We start from the raw sequence: 25,371 nt of genomic DNA, 5'->3' as shown, positions 1-25,371 counted from the left end.
TTAATTTTCTGATCTTGTCCTCAACAATGATCCGACTCAGGGCCTAATAATAATAATCACGATGACATAAACAAATACTCGAAATGATTGTTAATTTTCAATAATAACAGTTGCCATATGTAAACTCGCTGGTCTTTAAAGGGTTACAATTTCCAAAATATCAAAAGTTTATATCATACATCAGTGGTACCTCGGTTATTGTCATTAACTCGTTAACCCAAACGGATGCTAACCTGTTTTTGAATCAATGAATTGGTTCCAGAAAGCCAGAAATATTAACACAAAACACGTTTTTAGAGTTTTACAATGATTGTTTGACATGCGGAAAACGATGTGAAACGCATAGAAATACATAGAAATGACGAACGGAAGGGATAAACGGACATTTAAGGCTACTTCTATCTTCATTGATGACGTGATTGATCCCAAAGACGTGAGTTGTTTCTTGAATTGGAGTTCTTGATAAAGAAGGTGAGAAACATGACTGAATTCGAGAAATAACTCATTGCAAAACAGGAAGGTGGTATCTGTGAGGCGTCTCACTGCCACATGGTGTCCTTGGAACACTTGGACGCAGGTCAAGTTCATTCATGCCATTCCTTCCTCATCTATATGCATTTAGAATAGATTTGTGCATGTAAAACTTTAGCGAAGGGCGACTTCTGGCTCCCACTTCATGAGCAAGCTAAAAATGCTAACAAAGACATTCAAAAATACATCAAGTACACAGTTGGACTCATGCTGTGTATTAATAACACAACAAATTGTTTGCTAACCAGAGAATGTACGCAAACCGAGGCAAGATCTGGCCTAAATGTTCTACGCTAACCGGGTTGGATGCTAACCGAGGTTCTGCTGTAGTTCCTTTCCAAGTGGGATAAAATGTGAGTATATATTTTTACAGGAGTTTTCGGGAAGAGGGCAGTTTTGGTTTTTGGAGAAAACAAAATACAGTTTGTACGCAGCAAAAGCGACAGTAGTTCTTTAAGAGTTCCCAGAGATAAAGCAAAAGCAAAGCAAAGACGAAAAAAATGATTAAAAGTTTACCTTCGGCTTCATCTATATTTATCTTTTTCTGTTTTCTCTTTTCCTGGAGAAGTGCTGAGTCGGCACCGCTGGGTGCTCTCAATGAAAAGTCCTTTGGGCTCTCATCTCCCTGCAGATGCAACGATAATAAATAACAATATACTCTGTTAACTAACGCTAGTGCTTGTCTGGCTGCTCCAGTTAGTCAGCGGGTGAAATAGGGTGAAATAGAAACCATGAAGCATTAGCTTTCTTGTTAATAGCGTTAATTACCATGTTAATAATACGGCCCGCAATCAGGAAAGATGAAAGGTCAAACGTGTCTCACCGTTGTAGAAAGACTCCTGGTTGGTGGTTGGCTTTTCAACGGCTTGGATTTATTGTCTGTTTCGGAGGACAAATGTCAACATAACGGGGTTAGCGGAAATAACACAGTGGTAATGTATGAAATCAATATTAATTCATTCACAATTATAATAATTCATTCATAAATAAAAGAATTTTGTGGCTGACTACGGCCGACTATTATTTTAAACAATTCTATTCATGTCTAAGTATTCATTCATTCATTCATTTTCTACCGCTTTTTCCTCACGAGGGTTGCAGGGGGTGCTGGAGCCTATCCCAGCTGTCTTCGGGCGAGAGGCAGGGTACACCCTGGACTGGTCACCAGCCAATAACAGGTCACATATAGACAAACAACCATTCACACTCACATTCATGCCTATGGACAATTTGGAGTCGCCAATTAACCGAGCATGTTTTTGCACTACAGTACAAATACAGTGTAAGACATTATTAACTCATTCAATACCAAAAAATGTAGCCCCATCCCAACATTAATACGTTTTTTGCCTGCATAAGAGGCTAAAGGAGGTGCTGAGGCAACTCTTCACCACTGGATTAGGCTTGAGAGCAATAAGGGATCATGAGCGGAAGGAGAAACACACAACAGGAAGAGGAAGCCCTAGCATGAGGCCGCTGGTTTATGGCGCATAGGGAATGGTGGTATATTCCTAAATCAAATTATTATTTGGATGTTTTGGGTCTTTTTGTTTATGTTGATATAGTTGGGGCGCGAGAGGCTTTCATTTTAACGCAGCCTGCCAACATGTACACATTTATAGTACTCAACATACGCTTGTATACTCTCCATTTTGTTGCATTTTCCTGGTTTCAGTTTAAAGCTCAGTCTTGTAAATAAATAGGAACTATTTTTTTCTGGTACTTCAAATCATGTCTGTCCCTTGGTGGGAGGGCATGACAGAGAATCATGGAGAAACACTGATGTAGCCATCGAACACAATATTCTGTGTGCCAAAATGGTCTAAAAGGCGGCCACTGAAGGCATTGCCTTTTGAAAAATGGCTGAAATTGAATGAGTTCAATAATATATTCATTCATTCATACATTTTCTACCGCTTTTTCCTCACGAGGGTCGCGGGGGTGCTGGAGCCTATCCCAGCTGTCTTCGGGCGAGAGGCGGGGTACACCCTGGACTGGTCACCAGCCAATCACAGAGCACATATAGACAAACAACCATTCACACTCACATTCATACCTATGGACAATAATAACCTAGCATGTTTTTTGGAATGTGGGAGGAAACCGGAGTACCCGGAGAAAACCCACGCATGCACGGGGAGAACATGCAAACTCCACACAGAGATGGCCGAGGGTGGATTCAATAATATATTTTCAATAAATATTTGTTTATCATTTAGGGAAATGTGTGCATTTCAATCAATTTAGCGCCTCACCTTTGGTCGAAGCTGGGTCGACTCTCTCCAACACAACCCTCAGGCCATCCAGGGTTGAAATGGGGGCACCCAAGTCCAAAGGCTCCGTCTCGCCGCTCTTAATCAAAGAAAAGTCAAGCCTTTGAAGTATTCACATTTCCACAGTAGTACTCCAATGCTTGATCATTGCAACCTTTGATGACTCTCCACCCTGCAAAGTACTTACTATTTTCACCAGCAGATCGCTGAGGTGGAGGCCATATTTGGACACTACGGGGCGCAGGACTTCTGTCACGGGCTTGGTGGGTTTGGCTTTCAGACCCACAGAGCGGTTAATGGGAACCAGGTCCAGCCTAACGACAACAGCGCAGCATGTCACAACATCAATGTCATAGTCATCATAATCATCATAACCGTAATAATAATAATAAATAGTAGCAATGATGATTCCAACCTAAACAAGGTCCTCTTCTCCAGTCTCAAATCTCGTGAGCTGAGGGTCATGCAGTCCTGGTCCAACACTAAAGGCTTTTTTAGGACAAATAATACACCAATAAGAATAATAAGGTGGAAAAATGCATATAAAAATAGAATTTCATGAAATATTATTACCAGTAAAAAATACAATTGATTCATTATTGTTTATGGTATTGCTAAAAATTAAAGCCACAAATGAAGAAAATAGGAAAATATTTATTATATACATTAATTGTATTATAAAAGCCTCCTGTCTAGTAAATGATTTACCACTATACCTGCATTTGAGTCAAGTCAAGAAAAATGTCTTTAAATATGATATTACATGTAGTCAAGGAGACATAGTAGTTTTTATCCAAGAATGATTGTTACCAGTGTTAAAATTAATTCCGAAAAAAAAAGTAAAGCTCCTTATGTTGTACTGTTACACTTGAAAACTATCTTCGGTTGAAGAGAAATAATAAAAATGTTTTATTATTATTCAGTACAATTCTGTGTCTTAATGACAGTAGTCGCATTTTTAAAGAAATATGGATTACTTTGTAGCATCAGATGCTAATGTAAATAGCATTTAGCATAACAGTGTTAACCGGACAAAAACAAGGCCCGTGGCCACAGTTTGACCCCGGAACAGACTAATCAGCTCACCTTCTCCCCTCCAGCCAGGAAAAGATCCACAGCGGCGATGTTGACGTTGATGCCGTGACAAAGAACTTGGAGGACATCCCTGATGGAGGCACCGGGCCGGAGGACGATGGACGAAAACGAGCCGTCGGGCAGGGTCACGCTGCAGTGTTTGGAGGAGCGGTCCCACGCCCCAACGGAGTGGCGATTATCTGACTAAGAAACGTTGAGGAGAGACTTGGATAAATAAAAAACATATATACTGGGTACGAGTGGGATGATCAATGAGGAAGAAAGTGTAGGCTGTGTGTTGCCATGGCGATGGTGCAATCTTACCTCCACCTTGCAGGAAGTGGACATCTCTAAGCTGGTGCTAGACGACAACGAGCCCTGGGACTCACGGCGACCGTTACTGCCCCAATAGTCTGCACACATACACCATAAAATCACATCCAGCTTGGGGCCAGCTCGGGGCCTCTGGGGCCAGCTTGGGGCCAGCTCTGGGCCTTTGGGTCCAGCTCGGGGCCTCTGGGGTCAGTGTTTTGCAAGTCTCAGGGAATTTCCAAGTTCTTCATCTCGAGTCACGTATCAAGCAAAGATATGCACGTCCAAGTCAAAGTCCAGTCAAGACAAAAAATGACTTCTTACAAGTCATATGTACTGTTAAGTGCAGGGGTGCCCAAAGAACGGCTATTTTTTATTGGCCGGCCGCACATTTAAAAAAATATAATTTAACAGGAAAACTACAAATGGAAAAACACCAACAAAAAAGAAAAATCTGCAGTAATTGTACATGAAGAAGGTCAGAATATTAGAAAGTTTTACAAAAAACACTGCCAGGTAGCACAAAGTTTAAATGTTAAAGATACATTTTAAAAAATTATGTCATATAATGAAAATTTATTGCAAATTATTGGAAAATTATGTTGGTAAAAAGTTATCAGACTATGGGAATTAAGTAATAATATTATGAGAAGAAAATGTACAAGAAGAAAGTTGAAGTAGACACCAAACAACAGCAAAAAAGGAAAAACCTGCTGTCATTTAAGTCAAAATATTACAAAAAAACATTACATTCTAGCAAAGACAAAACAACATCTCACTTTTATGAAAATTAACTTAATATTATGAGGAAAAATAATGTCATTTTAGTAGCATAGAGTTGAAATATTCAAGAAAAAACATTTTTTAAGTTAAATATTATGAGAAATAAACCAAAACAAAGTTTTGGTCAAGATTAGGTTGGTGAAAAAGTTACCATATTGTGGGAATAAAGTCAAACTATCAAGGGAGGAATGTTTATGAGGATTAATTAAGACAAAAGTAGAAATATTTCTTAGCATATCTACACTATCTTTACCAAATTGCATCCTTTCATTTTTCATTCATAATGTGGCCCTCACTGGAAAAGGTCTGGACACTCAAAATTTCAAGCGTTTTCAGGTCGTCAGACAAAAGTCAGAGTCAAATCCCGAGTCACTGAAACATATTTTCAATGGTGGTAACAGGTTAATCAGGACTGCTTTCTGTTGATGACCCACAAAGTGCAGAATCTGGGATAAAGTAGCGCTTTCATGTTGGCTCAAGAAGTTGAAAAATCTGTTGACTTTACTACTGCTGCTTATTTCATCTTTCAATCTTGTTGCTATTTGCTAGAGAAAATAGATTGTTTTTCTGCAAAGCACATATTTTGGAAAGTGGTGTTGGATTTTGTTCTTGTTGACCCCAAATGTGCAGAATCCAGGGTAAAACTGCGTTCTGTGCTGGCAAAAAAAGCAAAGAAATCTGTTTTGGTGTATATATAGTGGTGACTTATTGACTTATTTTGAAACATTATAAGAAACCATGCTAAATCTGAGTGCAAATAGTGCAATTTTGCTGACTAAAGAGAGGAAAAATATTTTTTTCTCATAATATTGACATATATTTTTTCAGTTGCCGTATTATTTTCTTCTTTTTGTAACCACAAATGTGCAGAATCTGAGGTAAAACTGTGTTCTGGTGCTGGCTAAAGAAGTAGAGAAATCTGTTTTGCTGTAGATGTAGTGGTGGCTTATTTTGAAACATGCTAATACAGCATGCTAAATTTACAATTTTGCTGGCTCAAGAGAGGAAAATAAGTTTTTCCATAATGTTGGCAGATATTTTTTCAATTGCTATTGCTTTGTCTTCTTTTTGACCCCAAATCTGAAGAATTCAGGCTAAAACGGTGTCATTGTGCTGGCTAAAGAAGCAGAAATAACAGTTCGGCTATACTGCAGATGCAGCCTTGCATCAAATTTGCATTGCATTTTGTTGATTTGTGTGCTAAATGTGCAGCATCTAATAGCGCTTTTGTGCTGGCAAAAGAAGAAGAAAATCTGTCCCGATGGGCTTCTTTTTAAAAGTGGCATTGCAGTTTGTTGATAGAATCAAATCTGGTCATTATGCTGGCTGAAGAAGCTTGTGTTGTATGTTAAACTCACCGAGGTTGATGTCTCCAATGTCCTTCTTTTTGGGACCCTTCCCAAAGCTCCGGTTTCGGGACCACGAAAAGAAGATGCCGCGTTTTTTGTCTACGCTTTCATCTTTGCTGTCCTCATTAAGCGATCTCCCCGACCTCTGTTTCCTGGCTTCCTGCAAGGTAAGACCACCTTCATTCAAATCGCTAGATTAATAGCAAAACGTGTCTGTTGTTCCTTTAAAAGTACCTTCTTTGGTGTGGAAAGGGTAGAACGGTCTGAGCTCGCGCTGTGTTTGGATGGCGCAGGACTGCAGGGGATCTGGTAGGGGTCCGGCAAGGGTAGGCCGTCCACCTCGGCGTGCATACATTCCTGATAAAGTGATGACTTGAGGAATCGGGAATAACTGTCAAACTTCATCAGGTTGAAGATCTGGGGAAAAAAAGAAGATGTGAAAAATAGAGTAAATGGTGTGTTATTTGCTATTTGTGGCATCATACTCTGATGACTGCAAACCAAACATCAAAAAAGCCATTTTCCCTCTGCAGCTTTGTGGATTTTCACCGCAAAATGTGCAGAATCTACAAATTAACCTGGCAAAAGAACTAAACAAACACCAAATAATCATCATTCCTGCACTTGAAAAATCTATCAAAAAACTGCTGTTTTTTATTGTTGTTAGATTTGTTAATTTTCAACCAAAAATGTGCAGAATCTACAAAGATCAATAGAATCGAATTCCAAATAATTTGACAATCAATCAAATAATCATCATAATCATAATCAAGACAAACAACAAAAAATGCCCTTTATGTGTGCTGTTAAGGTTGGTTGATTTTGAATCAAAAGTGTGCATAATCTATGAAGAATCCAACTGCTGGCAAAAGAATTAAACAAACGCCAAATAATCATTCCTGCACATGGAAAAATCCCCAACTTCCCAAAAAAGACAAACAACAAATAATGCACTTTATGTGTGCTGTTCAGGTTTGTTGATTTTGAATCAAAAATTTGCATATCTGTCATTCCTGCGCTTTATATAAGAAACCTGGCACAAAAAGAGATTAGAGCTTTGTGGATTTTTAACCAAAGTTGCAACCAATACTAACCATTAACCAATACTGCACTGTATTTTGATAAATATGACTAAAAATATATTTGTTCTCTTATAAGGCAGAGGAGGTATTAGTGACAAATTGGGGGATTTTTTTTAAATAAAAATAAAAATAAAAATAAAAATAAAAATAAAAATAAAAATAAAAATAAAAATAAAAATAAAAATAAAAATAAAAATAAAAATAAAAATAAAAAATACTAGTATTTTTTTCCAAAACCCTTTTTCTCATAAATTTATGGTAATGGTAATGGTTTTATTTCATTTGAACATGCATTAGATTACAATTGAGTGCATCACATAATCAGTTCACAGTTCCACATGTCCAAAAGGAGTAGGAAGAAGCAAAGCTTATTAAATCCTACCCCTCCATCTGGTACTTTTACAATCAGTAACTGTTACATTTGTTCACTTCCTGCCTTTCTAAATATTATTTTTTTCTTCTTATAATTTTTTTTTTGTCACGTGCCGAAGTACTAGATGAAATGACCATACAATGACATAATGGGTACCACCATAGTAACCGATTTTGGCGCCCAAAATGGGAAGAATTGACCAATAAACAACCAGGTGCTTGTAATAAAAAAGAATAAAGTACAGGTGTGCCATATAATCGTCACTCATTTTGCATTTTTTTGGTTTTTAACGTGGTTGGTGGCTAAAATTGGTCTGTGGCTAACCTGCAGCTGCTGCGTCTTGAACATGTCGGGCCGTGGTGACGTAAGGACGTCGTCGGCCAGCTGGGCTTGGCTGTCAATGTTTACTGGCATGGTGGCCTTGCTGGACAGGAAGCTGTTGTAGATCTCGCCGGCTCGCTGGGAAAGCTGCGGGAGAAAAAATTACAATGATTTTTGCTGTCAAAAGAAGCAGAGATACTACAAATGGTGATTTGTGAGTGTTGTTTTGCGAAATGTCTGTGTTTATATTCAAAATAACTTTAAAGGTTCTGAATGGTTTTGGGTAGAATTTTCAGGAATTGTCGGAAATGGTATACGGAAGAACTGATTCAATTTTGGGGGTGATCCGAATCACCATTGGACTCAGGAATTTTTAAAGAATTCTTTAACATTGCTAGATAAGACCATTTTCGGCCTTAAACTATCATGCTATTTGTAAGCATGCTAACTTTAGCATGTTACCATTGATAGCATGCTAACATGAGCATACTAGCGCAACTATGCTAGGTGTTAGCATGCTAATGTTGGCATTCTCTCAGTCATTCAAACCCTTCAAAGAATCTAAATATGTAGATAAAATAAAGGCAGGTAAAATAAACATAAGTAAAATGAACGTAACACTAGCCACGTTTACATGAAGAGTTTTTCCTCTTTCTGAATGGAATTTTTTTGAATGACTTTTCTAAAAACACTTCTGGCTTCCACAAGTTTTTCCTTCACTTGTTGGAATAACTCCGGATTGCGATTTTTTCGTTCATCCAGTCTTGAAATTTAGTTTGGATCAAAAACAAACTCTCCACAGCAGTCCAGTGCAGAGTGCTCGCCACCATTTTTAAAACTGAAGAACGTCTCGAGCTGCGTGTTACCTCATATTTGAGCATGCGCTGAAAGAACGCACCTGGGATAAATTTAAACAGGAATGATTAAATTCAATCTTGCTAATATTTTACACTTAAACTCGGGACATGTTTTATATAGATATATATTTTCTTTTTAAAGACAAACTGGACTTGTGAATAAAGTATAGAAGTGTTTAGATTCTGTTCCACAGATGGCGCTAATGCACACGAAAGCTGCTTGCCAACCGCCAATAAACAACAGAAGAAGAAAAACACGACGAAGAAGAACGCACCCCGACATCTTTCCGTTTGAACGGGTACAAGATACCTCAATCGGTTTGGGGAAAGGAATATTTCCCCCTTGTGAATCCGATTATATATTCATTTGGAATGGATTTTCTTTCGGAATGAGGTGTATACAAAGGTTCAATTCTTTCCGTTTGAGCAAATAAACCGAATGCAATTGGAATATTTGGGTCCATGTATGCGTGGCTGTTCATGGTGTAAATCAGAATATTGGGAGGACTGTGGCATTTAGCGGTCCCAGCTCTCTGAGTGCCTTTCTAGTTTTTCCTGGGATTGACTTCCTGTATTTTTTTAAATCCAGAGTGAATTCTGTTGATTTTGACAAATTTGGACATAAATGGTGTTGTGATGCTGGCGAAAGAAGTATAATTCATTTTCTTTTTACAAATCAGGGGACATAAATGGCGTTGTGATGCTGTCGAAAGAAGTATAATTTATTATCTTTTTACAAATCAGGAGACATAAACGGTGTTGTGATGCTGGCGAAAGAAGTATAATTTGTTATCTTTTTACAAATCAGGGGACATAAATGGTGTTGTGGTGCTGGCGAAAGAAGTGGTGGTGGACCTACCTGCTTTTTATCACTTGCAGGAACATGGCTAAAGTATTCACAGGCTTGCCAGAACAAGATGTTCTCCTCACTAAATTCCTTCTTGAGAAATTCCTGCAAAGACAAAAATAACGGCTTATGTGGGAGCTAATGTTTATGAAAATAAATCATTGGTTGTGGTTTTGGCCCTGTGAGTGGTCCAAGTGGTCGATCGTACCGAGAAGTACCGTACGCCCACCGGATCCTGAAGGAGGCGCTCAAAGCAGGCTGCCCAGCTGGCGACGCGTTGCTCCGGAAGATTCTGATGGCCACCCGGGAGGCTTCCATTGCTGTTCAGGCTGCTGTGGCTGCAGCATCCCTGCAACTGGACACCGCTGTAATCTGCCAAAATGACGCAAACGGAAAGGTTATATTAAAATCATTGGATTTTCCCAATCCAATTTGGGAAAAATACTAATGAAAAACTATTACTGGTCAATAATGCCTTGTTTTTAGAACACGCAAACTCCACACAAAACTCGGGTCTTCTAGCTGTGAGGTCTGTGCGCTAACCATTCGACCGCCGTGCAGCCCTATATAAATATATATATATGTGTGTGTGTGTGTGTGTGCATCATATAGGTGAAAAAGCCTATTAAATATCAATAACACCAATATAACAAAATATTCTAAAAACTTTAGTTTTGATTTGATTTTGAAGTTGGGATTACAGTTAGCAATGGTTAATTCTATGAAGGCACCTGACGCTAGAAGGGATTTTTTTAAACTGAGATTTGTATATAATAGCTTTCACTGTGGTTTGCTGGAGTCCCAAAGCTTCAAAAATAGCTGACGGACCGTCTCAATTACTTTCATTCTCATTTCTCCCTGAATTTCTTTACATCTCGGCATGATGTCTAGCTTTTGTTTTGTTACTTCACTTCGTAAGGCAGCAGGTCCTATTTAAGTGATTTATTCACTGAGATGAGAACTGGTGTGGCAGTAATCAGGCCTGGGTATGTTTTGGGAAATTTAACCGTGATAAACCAGTTACAACAGAGTTATGTTTTGTGGTTAAAAAAAAGGCTTCATTTAAAATCTGTATTTTGTGCACAGTTGTGTTGTCATTGTCTAATATTTAAATTAGTTTGATGCAGAAAAAAAAGAAAGGGGGAAGGAGGCACACACCTTTCCACCCACTGTATGTATTGTCATATTGAGTTGCATACTAAACATTAGTACTTTATCAGTTAGATATTATACATGTTTCTAATAAGAGACAATCATGTCGTGTGACTTGCATGCACGTACAATGTACTTGAATACATTTCCATGCTCATAGTAGGAGGTAGGTCTTCGGGACTTGGTCATTTAAAAATGAGCTTGCAGGCTGAAAAAGTGTTGGCACGCCTGTGCTAGCCAGTTGGTGATTTTCTTCTATACTTTTTTGATTTGCAAAAGTGTAATTTGGAGGCGAAAAGGAACAGCAGAGCTTGTGGACGCAGTCAAGAAGACAAAAGGTGTTAGTGGGAGAGCTTGCGAGCTGGTGGGCGTACAGGAACAGCACCAGCTAGTCCTGGTTAGCAGAGAAAGTGCACTTAAATTGTTACTTACCGCCGTCAGAGGAAGCCGCCGACTGAAAGAGAAGAAAGAGAGACATGAGTGAGACGCTGCCTTATGGCCTCCTCCAGGGTTAAGACCAGAAGAAGACAGCAACGTGTCTCCGGGCATCTTTGGCAGCCTGGAGCGGAGTCGTACCCTCTTCATTTGTATGAGGAGTGGTGGGGGTGGCTCGGGGGGGTAGTCACACCTCCCTGAGGGTGGGAGAGTGTGAGGAAGGGTCAGCCCCTGCCCCCCTTTTGTTTGAAAGTTGACGAGCGCTCATCAATGCAGAGGAACATTGAATGATGTTCCATTGGATTGCTAATAGCAGCAGTCGGTGCCTTGGATGAGCATGGACATGTCCAACCACGGCAAAGACCCCCCACACTGGGTGATGGTGGCAGCCAGGGCCACATTGTGATGAAAGATGAAACGATGCAACTTGGCCATGTTGAGATTTTTGTTATAGGCTTATAGGTTTTATATATATTTATATATGTGTGTGTGTGTATATACATATATGCAATATTTAGCAATATTTTAAAATGGCATATCAGCTTTGGGATATAGTAGGTGGAAAATACTTTAATATCAACTTTTTGTAATATTTCAACGTTCTCTTATACAGAAGAGTGAATATTAGGGACAAATTGGGGGAAAAAAACAGCGCTTTCAAAAAATAAAAATAAAAATAAAAATAAAAATAAAAATAAAAATAAAAATAAAAATAAAAATAAAAATTAATAGTATTTTTTCTTTTCCAAAAACATACATCTTTATTGTCATAAATGTATGCCTTTTTTCTCATAAATTTATTGTAATGGTTTTATTTCATTTAAACATGCATCAGATTACAATTGAGTGCATCACATATTCAGTTCACAGTTCCACATGTCCAAAAGGAGTAGGAAGAAGCAAAACTTATTAAATCCTACCCTTCCATCTGGTAGTTGTACAATCTGTAACTGTTACATTTGTTCACTTCCTGCCTTTCTAATATAATTTTTTTTATTTGACTTTTTTGTCACGTACCGAAGTACGAGGTGATATGAATGCATTTGTTTATTATGTATATGTATTTATTGATTTATGTAACACAATGGAAAGCAGTGAAGCATACTAGAGTATTGTGGAGGCAAACTGCATTTTGAGTACCGTACATCTGTACATGTTGACAGGTCTGCACTCACATTGAAATTACTCCCTGCCTCTTGCCCCCACACACACACACGTGAATTGCTGTATAATTGCACATTTTGTTAGAATATATTTTTTTTTCTCTTAATATCTTGACTTAATTCTCATGAAATGACTTGTTTTCTAATTTTAATTTTCCAATTATTTAGACTTTTTTCTTGTCAATTTTCTTCTCTTATTTATGAATCTATTCCAACAATATATTGACTTTTTTCCCCGAACCCCCCCAAATTACAACTTTATTTATAGTTTTTTAAATAATATTATGACTTAAGATCACATCCACGAAAGGTATTCGTCCATGTGTAATTACTGCTTCATGAAATTCTTGTATTGTGTGTTTATATGACGACATTTGATGTCCTCTATTTGTTCTGTGAGTGACTGAAGTGATAAGATTTTCGTCTTTCCAACCATTGTTGTGTTTGTTTTTTAGAACATTACAAAAATAACATATTTTCTTAAATATTTCAACTTTGTGCTATTTTTCCTCGGAATATTACGACATTATTTCCATAAAAATACAACTCCTTTCTTTTAATGTTTGGACTTCTTGTAAAATTACTGCTGATTTGTTGTTGCTGTTTTTGTTTGTTAAATTCTATTTTTAGAATGTGCCGTGGGCTAATAAAAAAACAATAAAATGGGCAAATCAGGGAATGCTAAATGCTAAAGGCTAAAAACAATGCTAAAAGTGACTTTCTGTAGACAGGCATGCCCCAACTAGTGTGAGATAAGGAATGTTCATACTAAATGCTAACAACATACTTCCTGTATAGTTTATGCGTGGATCTGTCCTAAAATCTCGATTGTGACCATATTGTTCCATTTTTGGGCATGAACCCAAGGCTAACCTCTGGTACCACTAATTGTCTGTTTTACATTGGCCCCTCTGTGGGTATGGTCAACACCCAAAGATCCAGACCGGACCATATGTCAGTCCCTTTGGAGGATAAAAACAACCCAAAACCTCAAACCTTTAACTACACCGCGTCGCCGTGAACACACACGCTGACGTATAATGCTGTTGCTACTTTTAGAAAGACACAAACAACCTCGTGAGATGACGCGTCTTCATGTAAGGTAGGAGCTAGCATCATCATGGCGGCACCTGTACAGCTAGAACATGATAGCACATATAGCACTCATGCTAATGTGGTTAGCTGCTACCCCTTAGATGTAGTTCATGTATTCATGAGGCAGCAGGGGTTTTACACCACACACACACACACGCACACACACACACTATTGCTTTTCTATTGCTTCCCCCAAGTGATGACTCTCTTGACGCACCACTGTGGGTGGCTACAAATAGTGGATCTTTCACCCCCCATTTACCCCAGCTACCCCCACCTCCTGAAAGTGCAAAGAGGAAGTGGAAGCCCCCGTCAGCACTACTTCAGAAACAAAGTCCCAACCAAATGGGATGAAGCACCACCGCTATATAAACCAGTCATTCCTAACTGGTGGCTCCAGACCCAAACGCGGGTCACAGAGACCGTTTTAGGGGCTAATCTTGTCTGTGCTCATTAAAACTTCTGGAACCGTGGTTGGCACATGTCACTGAAGGGTGTCAGTGGGTCCCCCAACACTTATATAGAGGATCTTTGACTGGTGTTTCTGCAGTAGTTCATTCAATCCCGGCCAACCACTTTCGCAGCGGCCATTTTAGTCCACTTGGACTGAACCCTTTGTCACCGATTCTGTTCTCAATTTTCATGGACAGAATTTCTAGGCGCAGCCAAGGTGTTAAGGGAGTCTGGTTCGGGGGCCTTAGAATTTCATTTCTGCTATTTGCAGATGATGTGGTTCTTATGGCCTCTTCGGGCTGCGACCTTCAGCGTTTACTGGAACGGTTTGCATCTGAGTGTGAAGCTTCTGGGATGAGACTCCAAATCAGAGGCCATGGTTCTCTGTCGGAAAAGGGTGGCATGCTCCCTCCGGGTTGGGAATGAGGGCCTGCCCCAAGTGGAGGAGTTTAAGTATCTTGGGGTCTTGTTCACGAGTGAGGGAAAGTGGGAGCGTGAGGTCGACAGACGGATCGGCGTAGCCGCGGCAGTAATGCGATCGCTGCACCGGACAGTCGTGGTGAAAAGAGAGCTGAGCCGGAAGGCAAAGCTCTCAATTTAGCGGTTGATCTATGTTCCCACCCTCACCTATGGTCATGACCGAAAGAATGAGATTGCGGATACAGGTGGCTGAAATGAGTTTCCTCCGTAGGGTAGCTGGACTCACCCTAAGAGATAGGGAGAGGAGCTCAGCCATCCAGGAGAGGCTCAGAGTAGAGTCCCCTTCACATCGAGAGGAGCCAGTTGAGGTGGCTCGGGCATCTAGACCGATTGCCTCCCGGACGCCTCCCTGGTGAGGTGTTCCGGGCATGCCCAGCTGGGAAAAGGGCCCGGGGTAGACCTAGGACACGCTGGAGGGATTATGTCTCACAGCTGGCCTGGGAACGCCTTGGTGTCCTCCCGGTGGAGCTGGAGGAGGGGGCCGGGGACCGGAAAGTCTGGGCTTCCCTACTGAGACTGCTGCCCCCGTGACCCGGACGGATGGATGGACTGATCTTTCAAGGCACACAATATTGTGTTCTACAGCTACGTATATAAACATGGAACCTGCCAAACGCTCCTGTCTTTCATCAGAAACAAAAGTTGGTTTAGATCTTTTTCTATTCTTTAGTAATCAGCAGTATAACATTGGTAAGTTTATTGACAAATATCAACTTTTTTTTTAATTTTCACATTTGAAACTGATGTAACCTGCACGCTACACTCCTCCACGCTCTTTCACTTCCCCCTTCCTGTCATGTGTAATTTTCCACCCCTGCCTCTTATCATATGCACCTCTGCCACCTTGTGGCCGTTTTCATGGCCATTAATGCATTAGTGGAGAGTTGCATCATCACCTCCTTACGCCTATGGTATTCAATGAGTTAATATGCAGGTCACATCATGTAAATGGAGAGTTGTTGGGGGGGGGTTTCAGAAGGCGTTACAGGTGGAGTCGGTGCTTGCCATTGTCTGCTTTCCTAGCTGCATCTTTTTTAGCTGTTTTGATATCTTTAGAATACACAGAAAAGAGAACGCCATATTTGTAGTTTTCCTTTGAGTTTCCACTTGATGTTGTTCCTCTCAGACTCAAGCCTGACAGTCACGCAGAAAAACGGCATATAGCTCGTATAACACAGACAGGATCATGAGGTGCATTCACAGACATTAGGTCATCACATCCTTTTTTTGTATTTTTTAACCCGCGACCCACAGAAAACAGCGCTATGACCTACTTTTGGGTCCCGACCCGCCCGTTGAGAGCCACTGATATAGAGGATCTTTGACTGGTGTATTTACAGTACAAAATACAGCAGTAGTGTATTTCCTTTGTGCTTGTCGAGGCATGTTTTTCCCATTAATGCGAGCCGACGATGTGCTGTAGTACTTCAGCATAGTTTTTACAGTACAAGTACAAGTACCAGAGGACAAACTAGCTAGCTAGGTAGCAGCTAAAGAGGCAGTGTACTTACAGTGTTGAAGTTCCAGCTCCTCTTAAAGGAAAGTCTCTTTTTGAGACTCATTGTTCCCTTGACTACTCTGGCCACTGAGCGCAAAGTATTGTGCATACCTGAACGCACCCCACCCAAAACCATGTCTGTGCACGTCAGGGGAAAAAAAAAGGGGGGGGGGGGCATTTGACAAGGCAGCTGTTTCCATGGCAACCCTTACAGACGATACATACAGTGACAAGAAGGAATCATATGAATTTAATACCCCCCTCCCTCGTCCTCACTAAACCACAATGCCCCCCCCCCCACACACATTTCTTCCTTTAGCCGCCAGTGCTGTGGTCTCGCTTGAAAGAGCAGGAAAAGACACAGTCTCAATAAAGTGAAACCATATGGACTTTCCTCAATACGCTGGGAGCTCACAATATGTCAGCGAGCAGCATCGGGGTGTCCAATAATTGGGGCATGGTGTTAATTCAACAAAGCCCACTACATATTTGAAGAAATGCTGTGTTTAGTCAAGCTGAACAAGCATTTTTCTGTGTGGAAATGGAAATTCATTGGGGTATGGTGTCTAATTTTAGCAGAGCCTAGTATTTATTTGAGGAAATGTGATGTTAAGTCAGGTAGAGCTTACTAGTTTGATGCTGCACAGTTGATTAACTAGGGGCATGGTTTCTATTTAAAATGAAACCCGCTATTTATTTGATGAAATGCTGCGTTTATCCAAGCTGAACAATCATTTTTCTGTGTGGAAATGGTAATTCATTGGTGTATGGTCTCTAATTCTACCAGAGCCCGGTATTTATTTGAGGAAATGTGACACTTAGTCAATTGGGGCTTACTTGCTTGAAGCTGCAAGTTGATTCACTGGCATGGATTCTATCTAAAATGGAGTGCCCACTATTTATTTGAGGAAATTCTGTATTTTGTAAGGTAGGAACAAAAAAAACAAATCGCCTCAAGTAGGACTTTTATTCAGAACACAGCCACAGGGCTCCGTTTAGACTGCGACAAAATGGTTGCAACTAAAATATGAGACATTAGCCACGTATACATGGACCCAAATATTCCAATTGCATTCGGTTTATTTGCTCACACGGAAAGAATTGAACCTTTGTATACACCTCATTCCAAAAGAAAAGTGCCAATCTGAATGAACATATAATCGGATTCACTGGGGTGGAATATTCCTTTCCCCAATCCGATTGAGGTATCTTGTACCCGCTCACACGAATTTCTTCTTCTTCTTCTTCGTTTTTCTTCTTCTGTTGTTTATTGGCGGTTGGTAAGCAGCTTTCGTGAGCATTAGCGCCATCTGTGGAACCAAATCTAAATCCTTCTATACTTTATTTACAAGTCCAATTTTATTTTTTAAAAAAAATTTGTTTGTTTGTCTTTGTTTACACATTTTGTGTCTCTTTTGTGTCTCTCTGGTGGCAGCCAGCTGGCTATAGTTAGTTTTTTTTTTTAACCACAGTGGCATTTAGTATTTCAAACAAACGAGCAATGCAAACCATTGGGAGCTCAGGGACGCTAAGATGGCTGTCACGTTCCCTTACTTACTTTTCTAAAGTGCCTCTTAACCTTGCTCTTTTGTCACCATTCTAATAATGATGTCTTGTCGTCAAAACACTAGTTGTGTGTCCATGAAAGTAGGATTCAGACATTCAGGATAAATGATCAAGCCAAAACAAGAGCATCTAGGCTGAATTGCTTCAAGATGAGTAGACTACTTTTTGCTTGTTTCTTTCGGCTTTTTCTGATTACGGAGTCGCCAGAGCGGATCTTTTGATCTGCATACTGATTTTGGCTTGAGCACTACTATGAGGGATTAATCAAGCCAGGTGAAACTAATCTCGGATACCCGGCTTCCTTAAATAGACCCCGCTATCGATCACAGAGTCACCCATCTATCAAACATACAAACATTAGCATGCTAACACTGAGCATAATAGTGTCTACTTATGTAAGTGGCTAAAAATGCTATTATGTTAAGATCTTGGATGAGGACAACTATTTTGGAAATATGTTTAGTAATGCAGGTTTAAAGCCGGAAGGCTGATTGAATTGGGGCCCATAATTTGAGGAATTATGGTGTGAGGTAGAAATGAATGAATTAATCAATGAATGGTGTTTAGTCAAGTGGGGCTTGCTTGTTTAATGCAGGAAAGGTGATTAATTAAGGCATGGCTTCTATTTGTAGAAGATATATGAGGAAAACTTTACTTCGTTAAGTCGGGTATTGAGGTGATTCCCACTGTTGAGTCCACTGTTTATTTGAGGAAATATGGTGTTCACTCAAGTTTGAAGGTAGAAAAGTGCTGACCGGGAGTGTGGAGACGATTTTGAATGAAGCTGGAAAGGTGATTAATTGAGGTATGATTTCTATTTAGAAGAGAGTCAATTATTTATTTGAGGAAATATTGTCATTTTGTCACTTAGTGGGAGTGCCCCATACGATACCCATTTGGATCAGCAGGAATCAAACATACTTGTATTACTTATTTTGTAGTGTGGAATGGAATGGAAACAGTGACAACAATAGTCAGCAACAGCAGGTATGAGAAAGATTTACCACTTTATGCATCTGTGGTATTGTTTATCCATTATGAAAGGAGCCCACTGGTTATTTAAGGAAATAAGGTCTTTGGTCAAGTGGGGCTTGCTTATTTAAAGCCCAAGATGTGATGATTTGCCGAGATTTGATGCCCCATTATTGCAAACGCAAGACGACAGGCCACAGAGTGGTGACTTTGAATCGATTTTGTCACCTACAAAGTGAATTTAAAGCAATCTAATCCGTCTCTGGGAAAAATGCTTCTTTTTAAAAGGGGGACAAAAATGCAGAGTGTTTGTTATCTAGGGAGTGACAGGGAGCGGTGGCTGATAAGACAGAGAAGACATTTCCTTCCTATATGCAATTGGGAAAAAAAAGAAAAAGATGGTGAATGCCACACTTCTAGGACACAAGGAAATGACTTAGGAAACATTTTGGACAAAATGAGGAAGCTTTTCAAAAAAATAACCAGAGCCTAGGCCTAAATCCAAATGAAATTGGGACAGATTTGGAGCACCTACTGTATGCCAGGAAAAGTCTGCATTTCTTCTACATTTTTTAATTAAAAAGAGCATATTATACTTCAGTTTATTATTAATATAAAAATTTTAGTAATTTTAAAATTTACAATTAAACAGAAACATTTTACTTTGTTTATTTGTAATTTATTGGTATCTGTCATTTTTTTGTTCGGCTTTACTTTAACTTGGAGTCAAAATTTTTTAAAAAAGAAAGAAAAAAAATCATTAGTTTATTAGTTTGTATATGTATACATACTGTATCAATTCTTCTTTTTTGTCATTTATTAACTGTTATTTTTTGGTTTGTCTCTACTCAGGACAAATTTGGAGCACTTTTGCTCAGAAAAATCCAAATTGGCTGTACATTTTTAATTCGACTTTTACTTTGGGTAAAACCTTCCCATTTTTACTTTGCATCGTTGCCAGATACAGCTTCCATGTTGAAGGTTTAGAGAAAAAAATTCGGAAGCGACGGGTGGTTTAGCTGTTTGGCGATGTTTGGCAGGCCTGATGTGGCCCACGGGTTGTAGTTTGCTCACCACGCATTTAAAATCTTCGTTGAAGCCAACATGCAAGGCTTCGGGATGTAGGACGAAGACATGCCGTGCACACACATGGAGCTGCCCCGAACCTTCCATCTAGGAGATGAACTGTGTTTTGGAAAGATCTATCCAGGTGAGATTACATGTCAGGATGATTAAGCCACCAATTCTTCTGTTGAGGTGGAATTGAGTTCATCTCAGGTTAACCTATTAGTCTCCTATTGAGCAAATGACTCTTCTATAAATTGAATGGAACTGTGATGAAAAGCATCCCCACAATCAAACTGCGGTTTGTAATCTTTTATAAAACTATCAAAGCTATGAAAACAAATTCAGAGAGTCAGAAAAGGAAACTAGAAGCAGGCAGGGAGCACCCCTCACTATGTATTACCAAAAAAGAAAAAAGAACGGGCCTTGAAGGCAACCACATTAGACGGCACCACGCCCTAGTGCCGCTATTTCTTTCTACACCCTAAATGGACTTTTCCAGTTGAAACCCGACACGTATAATTAGCCTGGTGACTCTTGCCCCCGTCTCGCGGCAACAAAGCTCAGACGGGTTAAAAAGTTTGCTGTGTGACGATGACGCGCAGGAGAAAACGGAACCGTTATTTAAAAAATTAAATGGATCAAAAGCCAAAAGTTAAATTGCATGCGACGGCGTCATGTGACGGAATTAACACACACGCATTACATTGCTGCTACTGCTGAACAAAAAGAACATTAAGGCTGGTCTCCATTTTGCCAGAAAACATCTTGATGATCCCCAAGACCTTTGGGAAAATATTCTGTGGTCTGACCAGACAAAAGTTGAACTTTTTGGAAGGTGTGTATCCCATTACATCTGGAGTAAAAGTCAGAAAAAGAACATGATAGCAAGAGTAAAACATGGTGGTGGTAGTGTGATGGTCTTTGGAGTGGCCTAGTGAATAAGAAGGACCCGAAAATAACTTTCATTCATTCATTCATTTTCTACCGCTTATCCTCACCAGGGTCGCTGGGAGTCTTCGGGCGAGAGGCAGGGTACAGCCTGGACTGGTCGCCAGCCAATCACAGGGCACATATAGACAAACAACCATACACACTCACACCTAGCATGTTTTTGGAATGTGGGAGAAAACCCTCGCATGCACGAGGAGAACATGCAAACTCCACACAGAGATGACCGAGGGTGGGATTGAACTGGGGTCTCCTAGCTGTGAGGTCTGCACGCTAACCACTCGAACGCCGTGCAGCCCCCCGAAAATAACTTAAGTTGTATTTCATAACAAAACGTGCATATACAGCGGTACCTTCGGTTAGCGTGTTTTTAGGTTAATGTCAAAAATTGATGCCACAATATTGCCTCGGTTGACATTCTTTCTCTGGTTAGCGTACAATATGGCACACATCATGTCATGTTATTATACACTCCAACTGTGTCCTTAATGGATTTTTTATTTAATCACAAAATTTCCTTCCTTATGAGCTAGCTAAACAATACGGCAACTGGAATCGGAAGTTACATCAGCAAGATCAAGGTGTACTTTTCTTTGCTGTCCGTCCGACACACAGTTGCAGATATCTATTGGAGAACAGCGTGCCATAAAGAGACAGCATCTTATCCCTTAAAGGAAAAGTGTACTTTTGCGGGATTTTCCCCATCATCCACAATCCTTATGTAAGACATAAAGACATGTCTTTCACTTTTCTGTGTGTTCTAAAGACACAAAACGGATAAAAAGAGGCAGGTAATTAATTCATGCACATAAGGGGACACACCTACTCACACCTCCACACACCTTGTGTGTGTAGAGAATGTTTGTTTACGGCTAAGACAAGCTGGGTACAAAAATAAACGTGCCTCTCCTATTTTTCACTCAGAACCGGCACGTGGTCATCAGGTCCTCACATACAGCGGTAAAACACAACGCAGTGAAAATATACTCATCCAGGACAAGTCGCACACACATACAACCACACCAGCATGCTAAACTAAGCTATCCTTCGATGTCGGCTCTTCCTATCATTGTGAAGCAGAATTCACCAAGCGTTGGATTGTTCACCCACTAATAGGGAATGTGAGCTGGGATTAGACTGTCGTGAGACAGGTGAGTTTTACCCTATTGATGATGTGTCTTTGCAACCTAGCATTAACTATTTCAAACTGAAAGATAAAAGCACAGCAGCAGTAGCGCTAGATCCGATATACAGTATAGATACGTATGTGGATACTACATTACTGGCGTAGTGACGTCTTGCTAGTAGCTAGCTAGTGGTACGACGCCACTACGCCAGTAATGTAGTTTGATCAGCGTAACAATGTTAACAATAATAATAACTAGAAAATTCCCGCGGAATTTTTGATGGACTTGCCACCTCTGCTGTGAACCTCAGGCCCGGTGTCTGCCTGTGACTGTGTATTTGGCTTTATAAATGAGTAAATTAGCCACAATGCTAACATGCTAACAGTTAGCATGGTAGCATCTAACAAGAAAGCACTAAGTCCCAAAAGTGCTAAGACAGTCCCATAGTGTCCCGACATCATGCCATGTCTGTATTTGTATTTAGACATGAGTAAATTAGCTAAAGTCTAACATGCTAACCGTTACCATGCTAGGACCTAGCAAGAGAGCCTCAAGTTTAGAAAGTGCCAAAGTTGTCCTATAACTTCCCTACATCATGCCATGTGTGTATTTGCCTTTAGACATCAGTAAATTAGCTTAAATGCTAACATGGTAACAGTCATCATGCTTTGTGTTCAGAAAAATGTATAGGTCCCAAGGTACTTAAACTCCTCCAGGAGTTCGAAGCAGTGGTGGTGGGCTGCATGGGAGGTCATGTGGAGAAGTGAGCTATTTGTCTTTTATGTGACTGCCAACATTACATTTGTACTTTATTGACAAAGCACATCTCCACTCGGTGTGCTCATTCGTCATTAAATACAGGCGACATGTTTGAATAAAACACTTTGGTCAACTGTTGAGCTACCGCTAGTACACCAGCTACCTGTTGCAGACCCCTGTGATATTGTCACTACCTTAAAGCTGGACACGCTAAGTGTTTATGTTCAACAACAGATGAGTCATGAAGTATTATAATGATAACAATACAGTAAAATTGTTAAGTGACACTTGATAGCTCACCCAAGGGACAAAAACATGCTAGCTGGCTGCTGCTAGAGAGTCAGTGAGAGCCAGGCAAAATGTGTAAACAAAGATACCAGAAAGCGTAATGAGATTGTCACTTATTCAAATAAATTGTATATCTAAATAATATTTTAAATTGTTGTTTGTTCAAACTAACTGTGATCAATATGTGTGTAAATAATATGATGTATCAATATAGCATACATGTAGCGGAAACACTGTAATATTAGGTAGGCACTGTGTTTGCTGCTCCATACCAAGTTTTCCCTTCTACACTATTTCCCCAACTGCGTTGATGTGGTTAAAAAAACATTGCTAATGCAGGATGTTGATTGTCTGAAGGGATGATGTCACTGACTTTTTATGTTAAATAAAAAACAAACAAACAAAAAAACATCCAAAAGCAAAGCTGCTAAATACGGCAAGGAGATTTCCAGTGGTTAGCGAACAGTGAACTCAGCAACCGCAGTCACATCTGCTCTTGTGGTTATTGACGCTGTTGCATATTCATACCCCGCAACCATATGTGGACTTACCCAAACATCAGCACAACAAGAAGAAACATGTTGGCCTTACAATACCATATTTCCTCTGTTCTAAATGAAAGCCATGCCGCAATGAATGACTTTACTTTATTTCCTCAAATAAATGGTAGGCATTCTAAATAGAAGTTGTGCCCAGCCATCAATGTTTACTCAATTAATCACCATTTCCACAATGAAAAATTCTTGTTTAGCTTGACACACAAACAAATACTAGGCTTATGTTCTAATTAGACACTGCACCCCGAATAATCACCATTTCCATTCAGAAAACACAATGTTTCCTCAATTAATTACCATTTCCATTATGACAAATGGTTGTTTTTCTTGACTGAACAATGCATTTCCTCTAATAGTCAACTTTGTCGTACATAGATGCCACACACCTCTTCATCTTTATTTGCACAATGAAAAATTGTGGTTTTACTTGACTCACCACTGCATTTTCTGAAATAAACACTCGGCTTTGTTCTTAATAAACACTGTACCACGATTAAATCGCCATTTCTACTCAGAGAACACAATGTTTCCTCAATTAATTACCATTTTCTACCATGAAAATGCTTGTTTACCTTGACTAAACAATGCATTTCCTCAAATAATTAGTCAACTTAAACAGACACCATACCCCAATTAATCAACATTTCCACTCAGAAAAAGGCTTGCTTAGTTTGACTAAACACTTTCTTTTCTCAAATAAATAGAAGTGTTTGTTGTAAATAGACACTGCACTCCAAATAATCACCATTTCCACTTTGAAAACACAATGTTTCGTCAATTAATCCCCATTTTCACAATGGAAATGCTTGTTTAGCTTGACTAAACAATGCATTTCCTCAAATAATTAGTAAACTTTGCCGTAAATACCAAAATTAATCAACATTTCCACTCAGAAAAATGCTTGCTTAGTTTGACTAAAGACTTTCTTTTCTCAAATAAATAGAAGTATTTGTTGTAAACAGACACAACACCCCAAATAATCAACATTTCCAAGTATTTGTTGTAAATAGACACTGCACTCCAAATAATCACCTAAACAATGCATTTCCTCAACTTATTAGTCAACGTTGGCGTACATAGACACCATACCCCAATTAATCAAAGTTTCCACTCGGAAAATGCTTGCTTTGTTGCACTAAACACTTTCTTTTCTCAAATAAATAGAAGTCGACAAATAAATTTGTCGTAAACAGACACCGCACCCCAAATAATCACCATTTCCACTTTGAAAACACAATGTTTCGTCAATTAATCCCCATTTCCACAATGAAAATGCTTGTTTAGCCTCATTAAACAATGCATTTCCTCAAATAATTAGTCAACTTTGTCATAAACAGACACCATACCCCAATTAATTTTCCACTCAGAAAAATGCTTGCTTAGTTTGACTAAACCATTTCTCTACTAATAGTATTTGTTGTAAATAAACACCATACCCCAATAATCACCATTTGCCTTTGAAAAGACAATGTTTCCTCAATTAATCACCATTTCCACTCAGAAAAATGCTTGCTTCATTTGACTAAGCACTTTATTTCCTCAAATAAATACAAGACCTTGTTTTAAAGAAATACCATTCTCCAAATAATCACTATTTCCACTCTGAAAACACAATATTTCCACAATTAATCACCATTTCCAGTCAGAAGAAATACCTTTTTAGTACTGTATTTCCTCAAATAAATAGTCGGCTATGTTCTAAAGTCATTCCTCATGCCAGTTATTTGTTCGGGCACCCAGTTATTTCTACTCAGATGTTCATTTGGTGAAAGACGATAGTGGATAAAGATGTTTCTGAACATGCCTGCACAACAACCCTGCAATTCAAAACCAAGCAAGTTGAAACATAATCGGCAACTTGCCTTCTCCCGATAAATTTCCAGAAGGATGTTTGGCGACTTACAGAGTTGAGCATGATGGTGGGCTCCATGTGTGTGGTTAGCGTGTGCTCGCCTCGTCTTCAGCACCACTCCGTATAAACCGATCCATTCCCGCTGCCACAAAATCA

The 25,371-nt window shown here is 39.5% G+C and overlaps 1 protein-coding gene across 3 annotated transcripts in view; it reads right to left on the bottom strand.

Annotated features, from left to right (window-relative positions):
• LOC131125708 (regulator of G-protein signaling 12-like) overlaps positions 1-25,371 on the bottom strand; it is a 50,772-nt gene that overhangs the window by 11,515 nt on the left and 13,886 nt on the right. For 2 of the 3 annotated variants that reach the window (XM_058067510.2, XM_058067509.2), the window contains exons 4-16: positions 11,387-11,408; positions 10,011-10,174; positions 9,815-9,907; positions 8,102-8,245; positions 6,557-6,739; positions 6,332-6,482; positions 4,203-4,291; positions 3,891-4,082; positions 3,220-3,293; positions 2,992-3,118; positions 2,787-2,883; positions 1,355-1,410; positions 1,048-1,156 (exon numbers count right to left, since the gene is read on the bottom strand). In XM_058067510.2, coding sequence (XP_057923493.2) covers positions 1,048-1,156; positions 1,355-1,410; positions 2,787-2,883; positions 2,992-3,118; positions 3,220-3,293; positions 3,891-4,082; positions 4,203-4,291; positions 6,332-6,482; positions 6,557-6,739; positions 8,102-8,245; positions 9,815-9,907; positions 10,011-10,174; positions 11,387-11,408 — 1,501 coding nt within the window. The remainder of the gene's footprint in view (positions 1-1,047; positions 1,157-1,354; positions 1,411-2,786; positions 2,884-2,991; positions 3,119-3,219; positions 3,294-3,890; positions 4,083-4,202; positions 4,292-6,331; positions 6,483-6,556; positions 6,740-8,101; positions 8,246-9,814; positions 9,908-10,010; positions 10,175-11,386; positions 11,409-25,371) is intronic. The other variant, XM_058067512.2, reaches the window with a different exon arrangement.

Source organism: Doryrhamphus excisus, linkage group LG2, assembly GCF_037039965.1.
Source record: "Doryrhamphus excisus strain RoL-2023G ecotype Guam linkage group LG2, RoL_Dexc_Guam_v1.1, whole genome shotgun sequence".
Classification (NCBI taxonomy): domain Eukaryota; kingdom Metazoa; phylum Chordata; class Actinopteri; order Syngnathiformes; family Syngnathidae; genus Doryrhamphus; species Doryrhamphus excisus.
This window is presented reverse-complemented; position numbering and strand designations above follow the sequence as displayed.